General features: G+C 48.5%; 1 protein-coding gene across 1 annotated transcript in view; it reads right to left on the bottom strand.

Annotated features, from left to right (window-relative positions):
- COLGALT2 (collagen beta(1-O)galactosyltransferase 2) overlaps nt 1–24,745 on the bottom strand; it is a 32,796-nt gene extending 8,051 nt beyond the window's left edge. Inside the window, exons 1-4 of the mRNA XM_010715838.2 lie at nt 24,609–24,745; nt 1,971–2,081; nt 1,299–1,416; nt 687–821 (exon numbers count right to left, since the gene is read on the bottom strand). Coding sequence (XP_010714140.1) covers nt 687–821; nt 1,299–1,416; nt 1,971–1,984 — 267 coding nt within the window. The 5' untranslated portion in view covers nt 1,985–2,081; nt 24,609–24,745. The remainder of the gene's footprint in view (nt 1–686; nt 822–1,298; nt 1,417–1,970; nt 2,082–24,608) is intronic.
- Nucleotides 24,746–24,751: the final 6 nt, after the last annotated feature.

Raw genomic sequence — 24,751 nt, 5'->3', positions numbered from 1 at the left:
ATCTCCACAGCTCTGGAATACCCCCACGGATGGTGACCCCATCATTCCTTGGGCAGTCTGTGCCAACGGCCAACCACTTTTCCTGAGAAGAAACTTTTCCTAATATCCAACCCACCTCCAGAGAACTGAGTTTACAGATGGGGTAGAGATTGCCCAGACTGTGGCAACAGATTTGCCCCTCTGCATTAATGATTCTCACACTAAAATCCTATTCTTCCTGTTGTATATGAGAAGGTAACACCAAACTCTAATTTCTGGCCTTAGCACTTCTGTCTTTTACACATACACCTGAGCACACACACACAGAGATTCCTCTGTGACCCTACTGCATAAATCTTGCTCACACATGAGAAAAATAACTTGCATGCAATGGGGAGCTGTAGAAAGAAAAGCAGATTCCTCCTGGAGCAGTGTCAGTACACAGAACAGCTAATCCAAAATAAGCTACTGTCAGTTTTAAGGCTGTTATGCAAACACGTGGAACTACCTCAATTCAACACTAGTGTGACTGTATGTTGGTATATACATTTTTTTTAAATGTAGCTAGTGGACTTGTACGGCTTCCCCAGACTTCTGCATAGGAACAGCATCCCTCAGATCCAGCACAGCTCCCTTCAGACGTGGTGTTTTCAAGTGAGGAAAGCCCCAGCTTGCAGTCACCATGCCCCATTCACCCAGCCACCTGCCTGGGGGGTGATGCCACACCAGAAGTTGGAATACAGAAAGCGAGACTCCAGCATCGGTGCCACCAAGGTCTTGTTTTCTGCTATCAGCAGGTTCAGAGTTTCTGGGTTGGTCAGCAAATTATCCGTATCGAGAAACTAGAGAAGGAAGAGGAAAATAAGTTTGTTATTAGATGAGACCGTATGCTTCCTCTGATGCTTGCCAAGGAACATGGCAACCAGAAGTGTGAGCTACTGGCAAAAAGCACTGAGCTGGTGGGTCTGACACTGCAGGACACGACTGCTGTAGGGAAGCCCAGGGGTGGCTGCCCCTGTGACAGAGACAGGAGATGGGGAAGGACACGGAGCTGTCTCTCTGACTGCAAAGAATTACTCCAGCACAGGGCATGGGGAGCCAACAATGCTGAAAATTCAGGGCAGAACACTCTGTGAAGAGGAGCAGGAAGAGTTCTTAAACAGGCCCCACACCTTCACCTCGTTCAGAGCCTTCAAGACCACCACCACCACCGACACCCATCTCTGCACAGCTGCTCTGCTCCTCTGCTCCCTCAGCCCAGAGGGATGGCCTGAATGGCTTTAGGCTGAGGACAGAGAGAAATGCAAGGTTTTCCTTACCAGAACATAGTCTGACCACTTCTCCCGCGCAGCACGCAGGGCAGCCTGCCTCAGCTTCATCACGTGTGTGAAACGGGAACTCGGCCAATGCTTCGGTCCCATTTCTTCTGGGTAAGACCTAGCAAAGAAAGCAGTCAAAAAAGCACAGACATCTTGCATTCTTTGCAAAGAAAACAGCATCAGAGTCGCCTCGGGCAATTTGTGAGAGGAAAAAAGAGTGGAAGAGTGCTTCTGAGGGAAAATGGCTCCAAATTTCATGCTGGCACATGTAGAGCACACAGCACTTCCTAACAACGAAGGAGCCACAAGCACAACAGAAGGATCCCATCAGGCCCAGAGCATCAGGTCCAAAAGCAAAAACCTTCGTAACAGGGATTGAAGGAAATTGTGGGACACGTCCCTGTGCAAGGTGATGCCGTTCTCTGGCTCAGAACTTGCTGAGTAGCTGACAGCAGGGACAGAGCTTTGGTGGAAGCAATGGGAAGATGCTGTGATTTCTATATTCTCTCGCACATAAAGAAGGACAATCTCACGTGCTCTACCAAAACAGTCCCAATGGGGCAGACCCCACAAAGAAAAACCACATGCATGTTGACTGAATGCATCTCCTGGTTGGAGAGCAGGAAAGCACCTAGGGAACGCAGGCTATGCTTCCCCTGCTGCAGCACTCACTGTGGGTCTTCCATTGGCCTCCACTCCACGTCATGGTAGAGGTTCTGCACGTTCTTCAGCCACTCCCTAAGGATTGCAGTGGTGTTATCAACGTTGTGGTCAGTGGCCACCCTGGAAAATAAGAGCACGAAGCCTGGTTCATACAAGATTTAGGCACCAGGAGCAGTGTCTGCCTGTTTGGCCCAGGATGGTGCCATGAAGGTTGGGCTCCAGTTCCTTCGCATATCCTAGCTGGTACATGAGTTGCTCTAGACAGAACTATTTTTTTTTTTTACAGGCAATCTGACTAAGCTGTGGGCACCCCTGTTCAGTGCAGGGGAGTTGGACTAGATGCCCTTTAAAGGTCTCCTCCAACTTGTATGCTCAGAGCCTTGTGACAGCCTTTGGGTTGCACGTGACCAAGCTGATGCTCTTCCCAGCTGCTTCTCTCCAGCACAGAGCCCTGGGAGTGAGACCTCAGTCCAGCTGCTCACAGAGCTGTGATTGATCCCACAGCACATTCCCTTAAGCTGAAGGGCTGCTCACTGCTCCTGGCCAGAAGGCAAAGCACTGCCCCACAGAAGGACACATCCTGCACCACCACAGCTCTGGAAGCTCCGTTGAAAACTGGCATTCCCTTCCTATTCCTTCGGGAGTACAAACACAGGGTTAAATTTAACAAAAAGAATCATCAGAAGAACACAATCACTCAGGGACAGGAAGCCTATTTGTTGAACGCCAATTCCTGTTTATTAAAACAAAAAATAAGGAAAGCAGCAAGCAAATGGATGTTAGTTTCCTGCTCTTAACATCTGCTCTTGCTCTGTGTAGTAGAGCAGCGTTGGTATCAGCCATGATGTTGGGATTGCTTTTGACCAAGCTCCTCATCAGACCCCGCAGCAAACCTACATGGCATGGATGTTGAGCAAGACAAAAACTGCTGCTTGCTGCTGAGCAAAACAGATTAAATCAGGCTGCTCTGTGAATTGCAAACACTTTTCAGGTCACCCACCCAAACCCCATTTCAGCAGACTCGCTCAGACCTCCCTCAACCATGCGCATTTCATTGGTCTTGTTCCACTTCCCTCCTACGCTCCAGCTGCGCAGGCACTGAGCAACAGCTCCAACATTCCTCAGATACCACAGAGAACCGTGAAAATGGCTTTTTGTGAAAATGGCTTTTTGTTCGTGGCCATCCCTGAAGCCACAGCAAGGGGCTCCTGCCACACAGCAGGACCACGCCACTATCAGGCGTCACGCAAACCCAGCAGAGACAACGGGCCATCCTGAAGAAGGTTGGAGCCCAGCTTACACCATGCTCTTTGCCATGGCTAAGCTGGTCCCACTGAGCAGGCTCTCCCAACAAGTCCACAAGACCATCCCTGGAAGTATACAAGAAATGTGTAGACGTGGTACTTATGGACATGGTCAGTGGGCAATATTGGTGGCAGGCAGACAGTTGGACTAGATGATCTTAGAGGTCTTTTCCAACCTTCCATGATTCTAAGAGCTGACAGCCTCCGGCCAGAAGTCGGGCATGGGAATGGGAACCTGGAGGCATCTCTCCATCTGTCCACAAGGACACTGCTGAAAGGAAAATGCCATTTTACTGCCCAGGCTGTAACAGTGGTGTTATGTGGAAGGTAAATTCACAGCCCAGTAGAGCCTTTGGAAGACATCAGTGAGCCAAAGCTCTGGCACAAACAAAGGACTGCTGCCTCCAGGACTATCCACCCAGCAGCATTTCTGAGCCCAAAGTGCTCAAAGGCAACACAACTTGTCAATTTGTCACGCCCTGGATGAAACATGCCCTATGACTAGTAGTTTGGCAAATCACTGTTTTTTCCAACTTTAAGCCTAAAAAAAACAAACAAAAAACTCACATACAAAGAAACCAACAGTACAACAATTATCACTATTAGTTTTGAGACAATTCACATTTCACATCAAGAGAAATTAGCACTGCTATTGGAATACCTGTACCATTGCAGCCCACTTACTTCCCCAGAAGAAATAGCAACTACAGTGCTTGCAACATCACTGGATGGAAAAAACACAGGCAAATACTTTTTTTAAATTATTATTTTAAATGATTACAAAGAAAACAGGCAAATAAAAATATGAGCAGAACTTCCCAACTTCCCATTGGCAACAACAGCTTCTCAAGACATAAGAGGCTCAACAGGATATTCTGCTATAACCACTGCTGGTGTAACACATGATCCACAGGACCTGAAGTGGCTGGACATTACTGTTAAGGCTTCAGTGCTCTTACTGGATGGACAGACCCATTGGACCCTGAATGTTCTGAATCCATTTGGAAGATGCTAAGCCATCTCTGCTGCAGCAACCACCACTACCAATGGCTTGTTGTCCACTTTGCACACATCCCCAGTTCTGGAAAACTGGCTTTCCTTTCAGTGGGTGAAGATAGTCAGGAAAGGTTGAGACAATCCTCACCATCCTCATGGCTGTCTGCCGTGACTCGGTCACATCTTCCTTGTGTCAAAGTGGGCTAAAAGCCAGACGTGGGATTGCAGACGTGGCCTAACAACTGCCTAGCAAAAGAAGAAACCTTTCCCCAACCTCCTGGTTGAGTTTCTGCTCAGCATGCCCAGGCTGCAGCTGGCCTTTGCTACCAACATAGCTCACAGACCCCAAAGTCTCTTCAGCCAAGACCTTGCTCCCCCCAGCCTGCATCATTGCAAAGGGGTTCTTCCATGAAGAATTTCAAGAGATTTCTTGCACACAACTAAATTCAAGGCCAACATATCTGCCTGCAACTATTAGCTGTTGTAGATTTAAAAACTGAATTTCTCTAAAGAGGTATAGGATACATCGATGACTTTTGCACTACAACACGCAAAATCATAGCAACATTAAGGTTGGAAAAGACATCTATGATCACCAAGTCCAACTCCAGCCCATCCCACCATGCCACTGCCCACATCACCATGGCTCTCCAACACCTCAGGGATGGTGACCCCACCACCTCCCTGGCAGCCTGTGCCAGTGCCTCACTGCTCTTTCGGAGAAGAAACTTTTCCTAATATTCAGACGTGTGCTCCAGACCTCTCACAGCTCCGTGCCTTTCTCTGGACACGCTCCAGCCTCAATGTCTTTCTTGCAGTGAGGGGCCCACAACTGAATCCGGCACTCGATGTGCAGCCCCACTGGTGCTGGGCACAGAGGGACGAGCACCTCCGGCTCCTGCTGGCTGCACTGTTTGATATTTGGACCCGTCTCCTGCCGACTTTACAACCTAAAGCCTGTGTGACTTAACCAGGAAAGACTGGTGGAATGCAAGAAAAAAATCCATCTCTTGCTCTGCAGAACAAGAAAAGGGTAATAAAAGTAGAACAGACCTCCAGATGAACGCCCAGTTACATGGCAGCTTTTTTCACTCAGACCTAAATCCATTTCCAATAAATAGAAGTGAAATTAAAAAAAAAGTTTGAGTGAGAACGTTCACATAGGGGGTTACGTGGGCACGACTACAACCACTCCAGTATTTACTCTGGCCTTTAGCAGCACTCTTAGCACAGACACAAGTCCTCATTGTCCACACTGAGCAAAGTAACCCCCTCCCAAAAAATTCAAGCACCGTGAATAGTGGAAAATTAAGCAAAATATTGAGCTCCCACTGCTTTAATTAAGTAACACGTGAGCAGCAGCACAAGGCAAACCGCATTTCATGGAGCACTTGTATTTTTAACCTGACATCTCCACACTCCGTGTTTGCAAAAGGCAGTTAATGTGGGCTCTGATGGCTCTCCTCTTTTCATCCCCAAAAGAAAGAAGAAAAAAAAAAATCCTCTTTTTCATTTCTTCACAGCCCAGCCTGCCCTCCCCAGCTATTTACAGGTTATTTATACCTCAGGCACTAGGTTAGAGGAGGTTTAATTATTGCCATTTTTTACCCTTCATCATTGCTGTAGGAAAAGTACTACAGGACAAACCCCAGTGCTGTGTGCCTCTGGCTGCTCAGCAGTCCAGCTCACACTGCAGCACCACTTGTGGGAAACCCCAAGGCCATAGACCTGCACTAATCTTCCTACTGAATTTAACGTTTCCAACCGTCTCCATTAGCAAACAGCAGCAAATACTTCATGATCGAGGTCTGCAGAGCGCAGAGCTGCTGGGCTGCAAATGCCAGAGCTGTAAGAGGGATCCTTTTCCTTCTTGGCCACGTTCTGAGCGCTGCAAGATGTGAGGGTGTGGGGGTTCTTCCCCCACTGCAGTATACTGTAATACAGCAGAATGACCTGGGCTGCTGAATGCAGCTGGTGCCAAGCCATCTGCTCCAGTGGGAGCCAACCTGAGGCACCTGGGTGGGAAGCAAGATGGGTGACAGTGGTCAGGATGCTGACAGTCAGGGATGCAATGAGAATGACATACAGCAAAGAGGACGTCTGTTGCTGTAGTTGGCCACGTGCCCTCTACCCCAGGGACTCAGCCAGAGAACAGCCCAAAGCCAACGGAAAGCCTGTTAGATCCCTCTTAACAGCTGGAATAGAAACAAAAATCGAGCGTTGGCCATCTTCCAAAGGAGAGAACAGCCATAAAGCACTCACAGAGAAGTTACGCAGCAAAGCAAATGGCAGCAGAGGTCCCCCCCGTTATGTGCAGACCACTGCACGCCTTGTGCATACTGTGTTCCATCAGCTGTGCTAGCAGAGGTGCCCAAACCCTCCAGCTGGGCTCAGAACCTATCCTTTTGAGAGGACCATCTGCTCTCGAAGCTGGGCTCTCTGTGTTCCTGACAGCTTCTGTCCCTGACACCACGGGGAAATAACTAGGAATTCAAACCCCAGAGCACGAGATGAACATGTCACTACGCCCAGCCCAACACATTGCTAACAACCTGCTACACTCTTCCAACCAGAGCACTATACACAAATTTAACACCCTAAGCTCAGCTAAAGAATGCATAGCTAAGGAAGACAGCAAGAGACTTTGTAAGACTTCGGTCCCCTTCAGTTGTTAGGATCTGGTGGCAGAGCCTACCACTGCCCCTGGCCAACCCTGCAGCTCAGGGCAGGCTGAGCACACAGCCCCCAGTGCCCAGCAGCCCACTGACTGGTGGCTGTGCTTATTCTGGCCACGAGTTCAGCCCTGTCAAAAATAACTGACAAAATAAGATCTGCAGCAGAGCCCTAATGTGAGTCAAATACAAACTTGAACTTGGATTTCCCAAAACAAGCAGTAAATAAAGTAACAGGGAGAGTCATCTCTCCCTGCCTTTTTGTTTGAACACTGCCAGACTTAGAGAACCAATTCCAAAACACCAAAACCAACTAACTGGCAATTTCCACTGTGAGCCAGAGATGAATTACCCTGCACAGGGAACAGTGCAGCTGAGAGAGATGGGAAGAAAAGACACGGATCCTACATGGCAGAGAAATGCTCCACTGCCTTGCAGACTTCATTTCTGCACTCTGGACCATCAGCTGTGCCCTGCAGCCACTGGCCTGTGAAGGACACCTCCAGTCCCACAGGTATCTGTGGGATCAGGCAGCAATATACGGTCAGACCCACCAAGCCAGCTCACACAGTGCAGCTCAGACGTTGAACAGATGTCAACTCTTCTTGCCACCGTGTACTCTGCACAATTACACTCGCAACACCTCATCAGTAAGGTCCCAGCGTTCAGGCTCACATTCAGAGAACTGTTTAAGTATTTAATCACACTGCTAGGAGTCGAACTGAGTCAGACCTTTTTGGCTTTGCAGCAACCCACCATATATCCCGGGGTTTTTTCCTTAATTCAGGACGGGCTTTTGGGAGTATCTTGTTTTTCGGGGTGGGATTTTGTTGCTGTTGATTTGTTAGCAGGTCTGGTGGTTTTTCCCACATTAGCTGGGTCCCTGGGCTGCCAGCTCCCTGCAGGAGTGGTGGGAGCCCCAGCAGCAGCGTGGAGGCACAGGAGCAGCATGGCTCCCGGCCTGGGCAACTGTACAAGAGAAGGACCTCACAGTACAGGAATGCAACAAATGTCTCCTCTCATTCCCCTTGCCCTTCAGCCACTCATGGATAGCAGATTTTGCTGGCAGCAGCAGCAATTTAACAACATCCAGCAACCTTCCAAACCTAAGTAAGGGAATGACTCACAGATGTATATAAATGTACACATAAAAACACAGCAGGGTTTCTCTTTGTGCGCTAACCAAGAAATCTCCCAGACGTTCCTGGCTTCCAACCCAGAGTAATGCAACACCGGGGAGGGGGGACACTCCAGTATATGCAGAAAGAAGAGATGAAGTTCCTGGAGACTGACCTCAGAAACACAGCTTCCCAGCACACTAATGATGGCTGGAGGATGCAGCAGCAATGCATCAAGCCATCAAGCTGCTGCTATTAGCACAGGGCCGTGCCCAGCAGGCACAAACACAGAAGTCTCCAGAAGACACAACAGAGGAATCAACATCTGCCCAGTAAAGCCATCGGAGCGAGGCAGCTCATAGCTTCACCACACAGCCAAAATTCCACACCTCCCCAGCTTCTGTAGTAGGGAAATTCTCACTCCAGTGCGAAGCAGGCTCTGGCCCCTTCCATCCCAAGGCCCCTCTTTGTCTTGCTCGAGTTCTTTCCATCATCGTCCCAGTGCAGACAGAGCCTTCAAACATACAACAACACACCACACCTGGCCTCACAAGTATTCCCAAGCAGACTTGGCTTGAAGGGAACAACTTCCATAAAGAAAGCCCAGGGAGTTTCCTAAGCATAGGATCAGGGCTGTGGCTGGCCTATGGGAGGGCTCAAACAAGGAATTAGTTGCAACAGTACCCCAATTTCTGAAGGGGTAGCTTGTTCCTACCCATACTAATTGAAACACCAGCTAATGCAGTTCAAAGTTAATTATAGTGCGCAAACCACTGGGAAGGAATGCTGATGTTTAGAAATATTCTTGGTACTGGTAACAAAAATCTGACAGATTTTGAAAGCCAGGATCTAAAGCTGCATGGTTCCAGTGATTTTTCAATGAGCACATTGAGTACAGGCCCATAGCACGTTACCAAAGGTCCCCAAAATAGGGACACATAGTAAGCTCTCCACCTCTTTGCCAGCCTCCTGCAGGCTGCCTTGACCTCAGCACAAAGCCTCAGCTCAGGGACCCCTGATGCCTGGAGCAGGAGGGACAGGCAGACCCAAGTCAGCCCATCCAGTGCTTTACTTTTTGTAGCTGCAAATAAAAAACTCTTTTGAGTTATTTGTTCTTGTTGGCCCACACTGAACAACGTAAGAAAACAGGAAACAAACTGAATATTCTATTTCAGGCTTCTAATTAGGAGGAATTAGAGCAGCAGTAAGAAATGCACAAAGCTAATCCTGGAGCAGAGGCAAATTCAGTCTTCACCAGCCGAGAATCTGCTCCGTGAACTGGAAATGGCAGGATGTTATGGGACATAATGACTGATCCCTTCATGTGAAAACTTTGCCCAAATGCAGCACTAGAGACTTTGTTCTCAAAGGTTTTCAGCCAATTTTTTTAGGCCACCGTAAATAGGAGCGCAGCGATTTGCGTCTCAAACCAGAACAAGATCACAAAAGGATGTAAGCGTAGTTAGAGTGTTCTCCAAGATGAAACTCAAATTTAAAATTTAGTTTGGTTAAGAGATCTTAAGAAAAGGCACATAGGAACCATGAGATAAACTTAAGAAAAGGCTAACGGGAGCAGGGAGCAATCATCCCCATGTCTCAGCTCTGGTGGGGCTGTACATCAGTGCTGTGTTCACATCTGGGCCCCTCACTGCACGAAAGACACTGAGGCCCTGGATCATGTCCAGAGAAGGGCACGGAGCTGTGTGGGGTCTGGAGCACAACGTGATGGGGAGCAGCTGAGGGAATGTGATGAGGCACCGTGGAGAAGAGGAGCTCAGGGGAGATTTCACTGCTTTGCAACTGCCTGAAAGGAGGCTGTGGCGAGGTGGGGTCGGCCTCTGCTCCTGGGTAACAGCAACAGGATGAGAGGTGATGGCATCAAGTTGAGCTGGCGAAAGTTCAGGTTGGATATCAGGAAAAATTTCTTTCCAGAAGAAGCAGTGAGGCATTGGAATGGGCTGCACAGGGAGGTGATGGGGTCACTGTCCCTGGAGCTGTTCAGGAACCGCAGAGATGTGGCACTGAGGGACACGGACAGTTGGCGTGGTGGGGTGGGCAGGGGTTGGATTTGATCTGAGAGGTCTTGTCCAACCTTAATGATTCTACAGTTCTATAACTGGCTTTTCCTACAAGCAAAGCAGCAATGGAAACATAACTATTCTGAAAGATTTTACCTCTAGAAAGAGAGAGAAAAATGTTTAGAAGGGTGAGAGATGCTCGTAGTTGAGCAATCAATGGCATTTCATATTTTTCAGCAGTGGGAGACTCAGTGGAACCTCTAACCTCTATGTACATGTAATGCAAGCACTGCTGAAACGCACAGGAAATTTCTTTCACCTTCAGTGAGCTTCAGCTCACAGCTCACTGGCCTTCTGCCACCTCAAGGAAGTCATTCCATAGTTTACATTTCTCTTTTTTTTTTTTTTTCCCCAAAGTTGTACAACTTTCCTCCCAGTGCAGAGCACAAGTAATGAAAGTAAGTCACTTCTACACATCAGAACGTCTTAGGCCTGCTTTCATTTTCAACTCAGACTTTCTCCTGTTGAAAGCACAGATACAAGCACAATGCAACCCAGCTGCTGGAGGCAAAGGGGAGCTGGAGCTGCACAGTGCACCCTTAGCACTCTCAGCACCCTGCAGGCTTCCTACCACGCAGTCAGTTGCAGGGCAAGAAGCACATCCCAGCAAGAATAAAGGGAAGAGCCATCAGGCAAATGTGATGATGACAGTACCTGATGCTCCTGGAGTGATGCACTGTCCCTTGCCATCCGGTCATCTTCTAGCCTGGTTTCAACAAACCAAGCCTGCTCTGCAGCTGAGCACCTATTGGTCTTTCAACAAAATCCCAATGGAGATAAGGCAACACCAACTGCCTCCCCAGCACAGCATGTGAAGCCAGCTCAGCAGCTGGAGCACCAGCCAGACCCTGCCTCTCCAGCGGACCCAGAAAATTTGCTGCAGGCTGAGTAGCACTGTTAGTGGGAAAACTGCACAGAGTTCACCTCCAACAAGTTGTTGCTTGCCTACATACTCAGGTGCAGAGAGACATGACAAAGAAATCTCTACAGGAAAGCTTCCTTTCTGGGAAAGGTAGCACAAATGCTGAGACACCTTCCAGTTCAGCAAGTCTGGAGGACTTTAAGTATACACTTGCTGTGCAGCAGCCTGCAAAATACCACCTCTTTAGACTTTTGGATAGCAGTCGTGGCGCTGTGTACTAAACCTGCACAGCTGAATGGAAAAGCTGCCCTGCAACCTGTCTCAACTCCTGGGAGGGTTTCTGCAAGCAACAGCTGTGCAGAGCTGGACAAAGCCATGACACGTGTGCCCCATGGGTGGCACAGCCTGCCCTGCAAAGTGAGAGCAACCTTGCTCCCTCTCCCTCTGCCATATGGCTCACACCAACTGCCAAGTTTAAAGGTTTGGATCTCAACATAGAGCTTGCCTTGTACAAGCATTCCCAGCACTTACATTAAGATCAGTTTTCTCCCATTGCTTATGCACATGGATTTCTTTCCACTCCAGCAATCTGCGATGCTCCCACTAGGAGTGGATAATACAAAATAAAAAGACAAACTTAAGCCCAGGCAGGAAGGGAAAACCTTCCCTGATGCTCAGAGCAGATCGGGCAGATCGGGTGAGTGCATTTTACCAGGTATTAGACTTAAAAAACAGGAACAGCCAAAGTCAGCAGGATGTTTTCAAAGGAACTCAACCTCAGAATGGCTGTAGAGCAGCAGTTTTCATACTGTGATCAGTAGACACCTGGAAATTATTTCCTATGTGTTTGTGAAAGGTAAGTCACAAGAAAAGCACATCTAGTGTAGGTCCAGGTTTGCTATGCAGGGGCCCACGTTCTCACAGGAAAAGTGTGTTGGGTTTGCGTTCAGCCCACAGAACACCATTTCCCTTTTGCTTACCCTGGAAGTGCCAATCTCAATACACCCATCAGACCCGCTGCCCACATCTGCATCTCTGTAATACAATCCCCGGTACAACCTAAGCAGGCAGCAACAGCAATCTGTGCCTCTAGAAACTCCTAACTTCTGACACCACACCACCACAAGCCTATTCTTAGTGCCAGGCACCCAGATTAATGCTGGCATGGGCACATGGTAAACACTTTCCTGCTGGCTGCCTACAGGCAAACAAGGCAAGTGCGGAGAATACAAAACCCCAGATTCAGTGCAGAGAAATAAAGTCAGAAACCAATTTCTCAGCTGCTTCTTCCAAAGGTATCCAAGGTGCCTGCATCAGCTCTGCTGCTGGAGGAGGCTGAAAGCACAGCTTAGAGGATGGCCATGGAGCACACGCTGCTCCTGGGCAGCTGCCTGCCAGATGGAGAGGAAATGAGAGCAGCTGAGGGGTGCAGGCCAGGGCAATCTGCCTTCACAGTAAGGCACGTGTGCTGCCTCTGCAGTCTGTGGTACGTTGCAAAGGAGCATACAGTAAAGGTACTGCAAGGAAACTAAAAATAAATCAAACATCCAACACAGCTCCAACTCATTGGTTCCGTCTCCACATGGTAAGACAGAGAATGGCTGCACAGCTTTCCTCTCTGCTGCAGGGGCTTTATCCAGTCCCTGCTTCCAGGCACTCCACTGGTTCCAGAGGGCTCAGACCTCTGCCACGTCTTCACTGCCCTGTTCAGCTACGTCTGATGCTCAGGATCTGATTTTCCCTCTGTGCTCATCTCTTGTACGGAGAGCAGACCTTCCTGTTCACAACCTGGTCGCCACCACCACCCAGCCATGCAGAGCTCCTACAGTCAGTCAGCCAGGGCACTTTGTTCCTATAACACCACAGACAGGCAGAGTCAAAGCACCATCTCTCCCTGTGAACGTACAAGATAATGTTGACCATACGCAGCACCTGGTGACATGCAGACTGCAGACTCTGAGCAAACAAAAGCACGGTGGGTTTTATCACCTTCTCACTTGGCACAGGCTTTGCCAACTTTTGGTCTCATCAACATTAAGCTTGCAGTCATGACTAAGTTATTTTGGGCTGACAGTTTGCTGAAGCCAGCATGGAACCTGAAATTTGGTAATTCTGGCCTAACTTACTTTCTTAAGTAGCCAGTTACACTGGGAAACTGAGCTGCTCTGAACTGCATGGAACAGTGCAGGGCTTCAAAATAAATGGATTATGTCATATTTGCTGGCAAATGGCTAACAACCTTGTATATGTAATTAAGGAAGAAATTCAAAAAACAACTACTACAGCCAAGCTGGAAAAAAAATATTCAGCCTTGGCATGTGAAATAGTTTTGCTGGTTGCCACCTGTAACATCATCTGCCAATTTCAGATGAAGAAACAGCTGGGAAGGTGATACCTCCTATACTGAGAGGCTTTGAATACGGAAACAAGCCAACCAACCTACCTACCTAAGCATGAAGTAGTCAACCTATCAGTTCAAATTTCTCTGGGAGACAGATTTTAGAGCTTCCGCACTGAGATGGCTGGGTGTCCCCATCCTGGTGGTGCACCAGGAAACCCAGCATCACGGAGGCCCCAAAAACCACAGCAAAGGCCTCTGTGCACTGCACTCAGCAGCTCTATCGCTCTGTTTTGCAGAGAGGGAAACAAAAGCAAAGAGATTAATGGATTTTCACAGGTCACAGAAGAGGAGTGGGTATCAGGCTGGGAACGATAAACCATGCCTACCCTCCCTTCCGGGATATACGCCGAAATAAACTACAAACGTTCTGCTGCTGCAGGGCTGTTTACTTAACACGTTCACAGAGTATTTGTCACACTTTGGTAGATCTGCAGCCATGGCAATCTCTAGAGCAACTTTTTCTTCCATGTGGCTTTCGGGAAGCTCTCAAAAGCTCAAAGGCAAAGCCTCCCTTTCTGCTCAGGTGCCTTCATCAAAGAAAAGAGCTGCAGTTCTGGGTCTACTTTTCAAAGCAGTGAAGCACTTGTACTTCAGAAAAAAAACACATCTCCAGGATCAGACATACCTGCACACATTTAAGAAACAAGTGGATGAAATCTAAGAGCAGCTCCTCTGAATTAGTGCAATAAAACCAACAACTTCATCACATAACAGCTATGTGTAAGCAAAGCACTTTAAAATTCCAAGTACTCTGGGGCAGCTAAAACTTCTGAGCTCAGGATCTCTTTCATTTGTCAGCTCTTATTTTGCTCACACGTGCAGGAATCCATGGGGCCTCCCCTCTGAAGGAGGCCCAGGCACACATGCATGACATGTGGCTACTGCTTTGCAAACACACATACCATGCGATGGGTTTCTGAGTCAGAACATATTTTATCTGGGGAAAGAATGACTGCTCTCAAACTGATGGAAAAACAGTGGTACACTGATGGCTGGCTTAATAAAAAATGGAGAAAGACACAAACCAAGTTCTCAGTATTTCCCTAATCTTGCACATTAAAAGGGATGCAGAGTAATGCCAAAAAAAGCTGTGCCTTTCTCATTGCCAGCTGAGGAAATGGGATTGTTAAGTGGCATTTAAACAAACCGTGGGATCACTACCACAGAAACATTAAGGCTGGAAAAGACCACTAAGGTCACCTAGTCCAACCATCAACCCATCACCACCGTGCCCCTCAGTGCCACGACACTACATGGAGCTCCACCACTCTCACTGTGGGTCTGTCCCCTGCATGCTTCCAGGGAACTTCATGGAGAGCCAAGCAAACATGGTAAATGCACATGGAGAAAAGCACGCATGCCTCATTTCTCTAAATTCATTAATCCTTAATCCTGACCACAGAAGCAGTTTGAGAATAACTTTTCCTTCATCACAGAGATGTAAATAAAGGAAATGAGCACTTAGTAGCAAGCGAGAGATTGCCGAGATTAAGTTTACTGGACAACTGGAAGTTCCATAGTGCACACATTTATTTTGCAGAGCATGGTTTCCATCTGTGCCACCTCCAGGGGGACAGACTCACAGCACTACCACAGTCGTTGCCTGTGAACAAACTGCAAAGACACGGCTGAGCCAAAGCTTCATGCTGTCAGCGTGAGACTCCCCCACACACCCCCAGGACCCAGCAGTTCCAACAGGGACACGTGCTGGCCCCAAAGCCCTTGCTCGTGGCACGATGCTCATCCAGCAGCATCCTTCCACCTGGGTGGGAGGATGGCTCCAGGGTATCCAGTAGATATTTAACCTACGATATGCCATGGGCAAAAAATCACTCACTGTCACTATTTCAGCATTGCCACTCAAGACAGTTTTATGTTTGGTTGTTTTTCTTTTTTCCCCTCCTGACTTTCATCTGAAAATGGCTTAGGATCTTTAGCTGATGCCTTTCACGTAAGCCACCAAAAGCTGCATTTGAAACCCACACGATGCGATGTGCCATATCCTCTGCACGCCGGTTGTGATGGGTCGTACAAGCAAGTGGCCACCAGGGGGATTTCTGAAATCGGTGATACAGAACCAATCGCTGATTTTCTTCATGGAAAAACTGAGCAACAAAGTCTGTCTCAGAGGAAACATCGTTCTGGTCTCTCCTAAACATCTGCCAGCTCCTCGCTCAGCCGCTGCCTGGCAGGACCAAAGAGCAGATAACAGGGTGAGCTGTCACGCTTGCTGAGGATCTTCTCAGTTGCAGCCCTCGTTTCTCAGGCTCCAGTTGTTACCCAAGGCAGAGAGCAGAGACCTCGCAGACCGTTGCACCAGGAACATTTGTGCTAAAGCATTCCACTGACTTATTCAGACCATGTAACCTGATATAAGATCTAACAAGCTGAAATCTCAGTGTTTTGGCTCCCTATTCGGTTTCTCCCAAATGCGTTCCTAACTTCCATGCCAGAGCTCGCAGTGCTCTGTAGCTCCATCTGTGCTGTCAGTTCAGGAGACCTAGAGGAAATAAATCTTTCTTGGTTCAGTAGATCTGGAAGAAATACGTCTCCCAGAGCAGAAAAAGCTGCAGTTTGGGTCTACACGCTGCGGTCTCACAGCTACGTGCCTAAAAGCTGTCATGAGCAGATGTTTTTCTTTATCAGCAGGCTGCCCCATAAGCACAGTAAGCAGCTTGGCCACGCACCCTGCAGCAGCACCAGGAGCTGGGCAGTCAGGCAGGAGTTCAGCTGCAACACCAAACTCCTTTTCCCTTTGAGTTCCCACTCTGCTGGAGAAGGAAAAAGTAATTGAGAGAGACTTGAACTACATTCTCCCCCAGCAAGCCTCCTCTGTGGTACACCTGTACCCACATACACAGGATATTGGGGAAATTTCTTCTCTGAACAAGTGGCAATACATTGGAACGGGCTGCCCAGGAGGCGGTGGGGTCACCATCCCCGGAGGTGCTCCTGAGCCATGGAGATGAAGCACTGAAGGATGTGGTCAGTGGGCTTGGTGATCTAAAGATCTTTTCCAACTTTACCAATTTTATGATTGCATATGAAGATAGGCTGGTCCAAAAAGACAGGTTGTGATGCTCGTACTGGAACCCCTCTGATAGCAGTCTGATGCTCACTCTCTGAGAGCTTCCTTCAAGGCTCAGGTATGAGGCAAAAAATCCTGGCAGCAGCCTTAGTTTGTGGGAAGAAGTCAGAGCAGAGTTCTGCCAGCAGACAGCTATGAGCTCACCAGTCTGAAATAACAACTCATTGACAAGACTTTGTGGAAGCAACAACTGACTTGTTTGTGTGAGAAATAAGGATGGGGGGAGGGAAAGAAAAGAGCGCGTATGCTAGGAGTCATTAAATGTGTAACACGAGCCCACTCTGTGGCTTAAAATGGTAATTTATACTTAAATCCTGATTTGCACTCATAATAAATTAAGAGAAAATATTTGAAAGCAGTGACATTTTCATATTCCAGTCACATACACAGCACTCATTTCAGATTGTTTTGAAAAATAAGCGTAACCAATGGCTCCATCAGCAAGTGCTGAAGGAAAAAAATATTTGAAGAGGCAGAAGACCCAAAAGCAGTTATTACTCTCCAGTAACCTATTTAGAAGAACCTGAGGAGGCTCCTCCAGAATCCTGAAGCCAGTCATCTATGACAACTAAACAGCAGCCTCCTACTGAAGAAGCCATGTATCATCTGGAACACACTGCATCCAGAAACTGCTTTGGGCCATGAGATTTACTTGACAGTCACTAAGATTGATTTCAAAACCTGAAGGCTAACCTCCAGCCATGGTAAAGAGGTCCCTCGTTTATGCCCAAGCAGAACGCACATCCACCCACCCATGCAAGAAACCTCTTAACTCTGGAGAAGCAGCAGAATCCAGCAGAGACTTGAGTGCCAGAACTTTCACATCCCCTAGCCATTACTAGAAGTAATGGATAAACTGTACCAGAACGGAGAATACAAGGATTGTGCTCCTGCTGACCACACACTCCTTTCCAAACCCAAATTCAATAAGGCTTGCTACAACCTTAAAACTCTCCATTCTTCCATCATAAACCTAATTCTCAGAGCTACTCCGAATCCTACTTGTACAAGAGACCGAACTCTAACATGAGATAGAACAAAAGGCATCAACCCCAAATGGCACCTACCTCCTCCCCAACCTGACCTTCCCAGCTATACCCAGTGAGCCAATACCACTTTAACACCAAACACACTGCTGCTATCACCAAGGGCCTCTCATCACCTACAGCTGTGACTTCTTGGGCCTTTCCCTCCCAAGTGCTAAATGGGGTCTCAACTCCAACCCCTTCCGATCGCTGCAGTTGAACTACAATGGAACCACCACAGCCTTTCAGGCCACCTTTCCAGCCAACTCTAGACAAGAATTAGGAACAGAAGGCCTGTATTTCATTCTTCCTTATAGACGCCAGAACTCCTTCTAACCTCCCAGCATGTAGAAATGAGACCCAGCAAGGCTTCTGTTTGTGTCTGGGAAGACAACACAAGCCTTGGCCCCAGCAGTGCCATTCCCACCCTGGCCCTCCATCCCCCAGCACAGAGGGGCTCTGGGGCACCAGCTATTTGAGTGCACTGACCTGTGCACAGAACTGCTGTGCCTTTCGCTTCCTTTCACAGCATTTGTGTCATTGTCTTTGCACATTACAGTGTCAGGCTACGGGAACAGAACTAATCATTTAAGAAGCATTTTTGAGAGCAAACGCACATTCTGCACTAATCCTCAAGGGGAATTCATAGCATTAATACACATCTCAGTGCCGAATCTCCCACGTAGGGTACGTACAGCAAAACCTTGGGGCCCTGGGATCTCACACCAGGCTCCTGGGACACTGCTAGCTCACCACACCAGCCCAAGCCCTGAGCGTGCCCCTCCAGGGGCTGTTTCTGCTGCAGCGTTTATTCGTCTTCCCGCACAGCACTGCAGCTGGGAGACGGATCTCCCCCCAAAAGTCACTTCCCTGCTGGCAGGCAGTGGGAGGAGGCAGCCAAGGACCACACTCCAGCGCTCATCAGGGAAACAGCTCACAGCTACAGCCAGAGTCAGTGCAGCTGAGGTCAGCAACCCGCACCTGTGCTCCTCAGCTCTGCACCAAACAGTTAAAATAATACAGTGGCTCCTCTCCAAAGAGTTTTTAATCTCAACTGGATGCATTCGTTTATTTTTGATGCAGAAGTGGCATAACATCCCAGCATCCCTCCGTAAGTGCTGATAATTAAGGGAGGGAGAAGAGCTCTGCTGCTGCATCAGTAACATCAGCAGAACTTTGCATTTCACGTTCCTCTGTGACTCTCAATGCAATGAGAGGAACAAAGGACTTCTCACTGCTCCTTTCTCCAAAACCCAAGCTGATGTTGTCCCAGGGCCCTGCCATGAGGCTCCTTCTGGCCATCGGTCAGACTGTGGGAGCTCTGATTTGTTTGGTTGAAGTCTCCTGGGGTATAATACATGGCTTTGAATCAACGAACAAGCAAATAAATAAATAAATAAATAAAAATAATAATTAAAAAAAAAAAATCAGCATTTGCATTTGGCAGAGTTACACATTCAACTTCCACGTCATAATTAGCAGATCAAAGCACGAGCGCTGGAAAACAGCCTTTTCTCCTCCAGTTTTCTTAAGTACCTTCTAAGGACACAAATGCCTGAAAACACTGAGGAAATAACACAAGCTGCAGCTTTAAATTCCTGGGCTGCTCCCAGAGGCACGGTGCTGTTATCTCATTTGGGAACAGCTGCTGAGCAAGCAGCCACACTGAGGTTCTGCTATGCCACCAGCAGACAGCCACCTGCTGTCAGCTCCCACACACCCACAGCTCACACCACCTCAGCTGCCAGTGGGCAAAAGTCAGACCAGAGAAGAGCCATGCGTTGCCTTGCCCTGCTGTGGGATCAAAGAGGAAAAAACAAGCAAGCAGTCCTTTCCAAACGAAGGGGGAAGCCTGCAGCCTGGCTGAAAATATGCATAAATGAAAATCTTATTTTTCCGCCTCAGAGAAAAACCAATCCCTGCTGGAGCCGAAGCCTTTCAACACTGATGTGAAAGAGCTTATGTGAGCCCAGCTGCAGCATTTGGGCTCCCCTACCTAAGCCCTAGGGAGCAGGTGGGACGGTTTCAAGTTTAATGCATTTTTTGGCCAAGATCAGGATCTGCTTTTGCTTAGGAAGAGATGTGCTATTCCTACCAGCACATACAGGCAACAAGAGTTCACAGTGAGCAACCCGTTCGTTTCCACGTGTCACAACACAGGGACAAGAGGGGTAACACCGAAGCTGACACCTTCAGCAGTGCCAGTATTTGAAAAGACCATGGAAAAGAATGTGGCTTTGGCAAAACATGCTAAATGCCCCAAATAACATTCTGATTTTTTGTCCTGTTTTCCCCGTTACATGTTAATAAGTGGGGAAGATATGTTAACTACGTAAACAACGGAACATCACTCCTGAACAAGGGCTTATTTCCCAGCTTTTTGTTCGTCTCAAATAAATGCTCACCCCTCTCAAAGGAACTGCACCAGCACAGCTCAAGTCCTCCTTACTCAGTCTCCGATACAACGTTAAGCCATTTGTTTATGTCTGTTATTATTTCTTCCTCTAGCCTGAAATCTTGATGCATGTGGGCCCCATTAGCTCTAATCCACCTTTGAAGATGAAGCTAAAAACGTCATCAGCCTAAGCTATGCTTCATTAAAATAAAGGAAATTAAATGCACTCCGATAGGTTGGAATAACACAAAGCCTGAGCTGTCACCCCAAGGAAGGACATTCCAGGTGCCAACGCAAGCAGCCCCCTGTGCTCATCACAGCCCTGTCCCCACCCCACAGCTCACACATCCCTCTTGGGATGCCCCACAGCACTGCCAGCAATGGGCAGCTCCCCATGTTCTGCACACCATGTGTACCTCTGCTCTATTTTTACAGCATCCTGACCCCGAACATGAAGACTTTCAGTCTCAGAGGACTCAGATAAACAGCTGCAGGTGTTGCAGTGCTTTATGTAAAAGATGAGGAATGCCCTTCAACCCACAGCTCAGTGTGCACGCTGCAGCCAGCCAGGCAGGATACTGTGCCCCATAATTTGCTCCCTCTGTCCCCTGGGATCCTGGGCAGGAACAGACTAGAGGATTCTTTGAGGTCTTCTCACCCCTACTTTGTACTTAATAAATATCAAATCAATCCTGAAAATTAGTTCTCCTTGACGTCTGAAAGCATCCCAAAGCTTTTAGGAAGAAATAACATTTGACAACACCCTCTCTCCCACGTTGTTTCTTTGTAACAGCAGAGTATCATACTGTAATCTCCTCTCTACATAAAAAAGCAGCATCACAAGGCACCTAGCAGGCCATTTCCTAAGAAGGAGACAAATGGACAACAGGGTACAGCCATCTCAGATGGCAGCAGTCCAAATAAATGGTTCCATTTTGAAAGATATGAAACACACAGAATTACACAAAACAATTTAAAACACGCCCCGCAACATATAACATTAACTAGTTCCAGAGAGTGCTTACGTATTTTCACAGTATGATCACTCCCCAAGCAACCCCAATATTCACACTCTTGTCTAGTGAACCCTAATATAAGACATGAGGCATGATGCTCTCCAACACAACAAAAGAGGCATCAGATCTGGCAATTTAAGAGCACAGCAGGCAAAGAGAAAAAGAGAAACTGCTGCTACCCAGCAAATGTTTGCCATCTCGCAGCCGATGCTTAAACTTTACCATTGCTCTGCAGTGCTGTGAGGAGTTCAGCTGCAGCAGAGCAGTTTAAGCCTTGCTGTGCAGACCTCAGTTAGGCACAGCCGTAATTTCGGCTTCCCATCAAATGTTTCTGCTGGAGGATTTCATGATGTCATTCCCTAAGTTTGCCAAGGCCTGGATGAGCGAGGCAGACCCAAAGGACAAAGTTACTGTGGATATTGGGATGGGATCATCATTCAGCCTTCCACAATTTTCCATTTCTTACACATATTTACAGCACCGAAGTGTAAAAATGGCCTCAGTAAGGAAGAAGAATCAAGAAATGTCAATTAGGAATACTGTCTCTGGTCCTAAACAAGTCAAAACTCTCGTGTAGGTTACCCAGCCTTTCTTCCCAGTTTTCCCAGCTAGGAAGTAAAATATTTCACCCCTAGACTTTCTCCTGATGTTGTTACTTCAGTGCAAGGCCTCTGGAGGTCAGATTAGCACAGGATGTTGCACAACACGTTAGTCACTGGACTCACAGCTCCAAGGCTGCGCAGGTCCCATCCCACTCCACGTAAGTCTGTGATGAGAGCCGGCAGCCTCAGCACTCCCAACCAAGTGATGCTGGCTGCGAAGGTAGATGTGACCTTGTCGCACCAACAGAAGCAAACCTGAAAGCCGATGCTTCCCAGGGAGACCTAACACCCACCAAGGTTTCCAGTGGCCTCCGCATCTTACCAGCGAGTCTTCTCATATGGAATTTCTCACATTTAAAAGTAAACTGCTGCAGAATAAGAAGACACTTAGATATGGTATCATGAGCTAGCTGTAGACTAATGATGCGTAATTATGAAAGTTATCATTATTACACTGATCTCATCAGCTTCTAATTTTGGCTACACTCGCTCTTTGGAGTCCAAGCCACTCTCTCCCTGGAGCAGCATTACAGCATCCCCAGTGACCCAACACCCAACCTTCCACCCCCACCCCCCAGCTCACATTACCATTTCTGAAGCACAAGGACACTCCATCCTGCAGGACGGGCTCAGGCTTTCAACAGTAACCCAATTCCCGCTGATCAGTGCCAACTCATTTACACAGGTACTTAATCCCCGGGGTGCTAAAAGATGAGACAGCAAACAGCCCCTCGCTAACAGGCACTTAAAGGTGAAATTACAGGCAGCTTTCCCTGCTGCACCGACACCTCATCTGAGCATAAGGGAAGTGTAAGCCAGAGCAATAACTGCTGAATACATAAACGTTTACTCTGCTCACTCCAGCCAAGATGGTCCTTATCTATCATAGAATGGCTTGGGCTGGAAGGGACCCCAAGGATTGTCAAGTTCCAACCCCCTGTCACAAGCAGGACCACCAACCTCCAGATCTGGTACTAGCCCAGGTTGTCCAGAGCCCTATCCAACCTGGTCTTGAACACCTCCAGGGATGGAGCATCCACAGCCTGTAATTGAATGGATTTCTTTCAAAGAAATAAACCCATCTCTACACTTGTTCAGAACAAGAAAAACAGCCCCCAAAGTGGCCAGGGTTATTGCAGGCAAGGGTCCATTCCCAACAGGCCTCCCAATTCCTGGAGGGGGAAGGAAGGAAGCGTTTAACTGCAAGGACCCGGGTTGCAGCATGCCAGCTGGCCTCCAACCAAGCAGCCTGCTCAATTCATTAGGGCGTATGCAGCCAGCAAGTCCTTCCCAGGCTGCTCACCACCACCACAAATCAGCATTAGGACCAAGGGGAAGAACGGAGTACAAGGCTGCCTGGGGTACAGATTGTTAGGGACCAGACTAAGGAGGACTGGCACGTACTGACACAGAAAATTCCATGTCTGCTTCAAACTCATTCCTCATCTTCTGACCCATCTTTGCTGTCACTCAAAACTTCCACCCCAGAAATCTGAGGAATCCACTGCTGAATTTAAGCCCTCAAGCAATACAGAGCCCATATGGAAGTTAAAGAGACGATACGTGTTTGTAATTTGCATTCTGAAGATCTACATTTGGGTACTTCTGAATGCTGACTTACTCAAGAAGCTTTTAAGTACAAGACGAGTGGCAGCAAAGGAATGCGACAGCCACCACTCCGCTGCCACTGAGCCCAAAGGCACAGCACAGGGACATGGGACATCCTGGAATTCAGCCACGGAAAGCACTCGCTCAGCTACGGAGGCTCGTGATCACAGAGGTCTTTTCCAACCTATGTTATATTCCATTTATCATTTCTTCTCAGTGGGTCTCCTCTCAGGGAGCTCTTCACGTCCCAGTGTCCCCAAACCCACTGAGGAACTGCCACCTCTGCAGGTGCTGCTTCTCTGGAGCAGCTCCCAGGGCTGCAGTGCCTTTTCAACTGCCGTGACATTTAGGCATTCTTGTTTTGAAAAGCTTGCCATTTTCAGCACAAGTTTTTCCAGGCTATCCATGCCTTGTGTCTGCACACAGTCCTCTTAAGAGTACCACCCCACTTGTTATGGAAACTTTGGCACATTTTTAAGTTATCTTGGGTCATAATCTCATCAACAATCCTCACAAACACTTTTACACTGGAGAGACAATAAGCCAATTAAGCATAATGCAAGAAATACATTAAAAAAAAAGTCGTAGAGGCAACCAGTGCTCTGCAGGACTTTGAAGAAACCAAAAACAAACCTTTATTCTGCACTTTTACAGCAAGAAGCATGCCAAGCTCTGCTCTGACCAACAGGTCCACACCTACAGCTCCTGTTGCATCCCACAAACACTGAGCGAGCACACCTTGCTCCAACACAGGTGTGCAGAGGCCTGATGGCATCTACTCACACAGAATCGTTACGGTTGGAGAAGACCTCTAAGACCCCCAAGGCCAACCCCAGCCCACCCCACCAGGTCCCTCAGTGCCATGTCTCCACGGTTCTTGAACAGGCACGGTGACTCCACCAGCTCCTTGGGCAGCCTGTGCCAGCACCTCCTTGCTCTTTCTGAGAGCCTATCTCACGGGATGCGATCCAGAACAGCAGAACTCCTACACACTGGAAGGCACGGCACACACCCACTGCACCCACAACCGTGGCTGGGGGCTGCGGGTATATACATATCCCACACACCGGGATACTTTCAGCAACCAGGAGCGGGGGCTCAGCAAGCTGCGGGTCAGGCCTTACATCTCCTTTCCCACGCGTACCAACGCGTATTTAAGGCAGGTCCCGTCGCTCTCACCACTGACATCTAGATAAGAGATTTTTTTTTCCCCTCCGCAGACAGAGGCAGCCCCCATCGGCTCCGACCCTCCGCCCGCCGCACACCCGCGCTCCCAGATCCACGCGGGCAGGCATCCCCCAGCGGACAGCCCATATCAGTGCCCCTTCTCGGCGCCCACCCGCAGCGAGCAGCCGGGAGGCACAGCGCCCGACCCGCTCCTCCTCACCGCGTTCTGCGGCACCGGAGCGGCGCTCAGCCAGCGCGTTGCCCGGCTTCGCTCCATCCCCATCGCCGCAGCACCGCGCGGCCCCGGCTCCTTACCAGAGCGCGATCCTGCTCTTGGGGTAGCGCAGCCTCTCCACGCAGCCGAGGAAGTGCGGCAGCGCACTGGCCGCGTTGCGGGCGATGATGGCCAGCAGCACGGTGGGCTTGCGCAGAGCCGACTCCGGCAGGGGCTGCGGCTG

Source organism: Meleagris gallopavo, chromosome 10 (genome assembly GCF_000146605.3).
Source record: "Meleagris gallopavo isolate NT-WF06-2002-E0010 breed Aviagen turkey brand Nicholas breeding stock chromosome 10, Turkey_5.1, whole genome shotgun sequence".
Lineage (NCBI taxonomy): Eukaryota > Metazoa > Chordata > Aves > Galliformes > Phasianidae > Meleagris > Meleagris gallopavo.
Note: the sequence above shows the minus strand (reverse complement) of the source record. Positions and strands in the feature narration are given on the sequence as shown.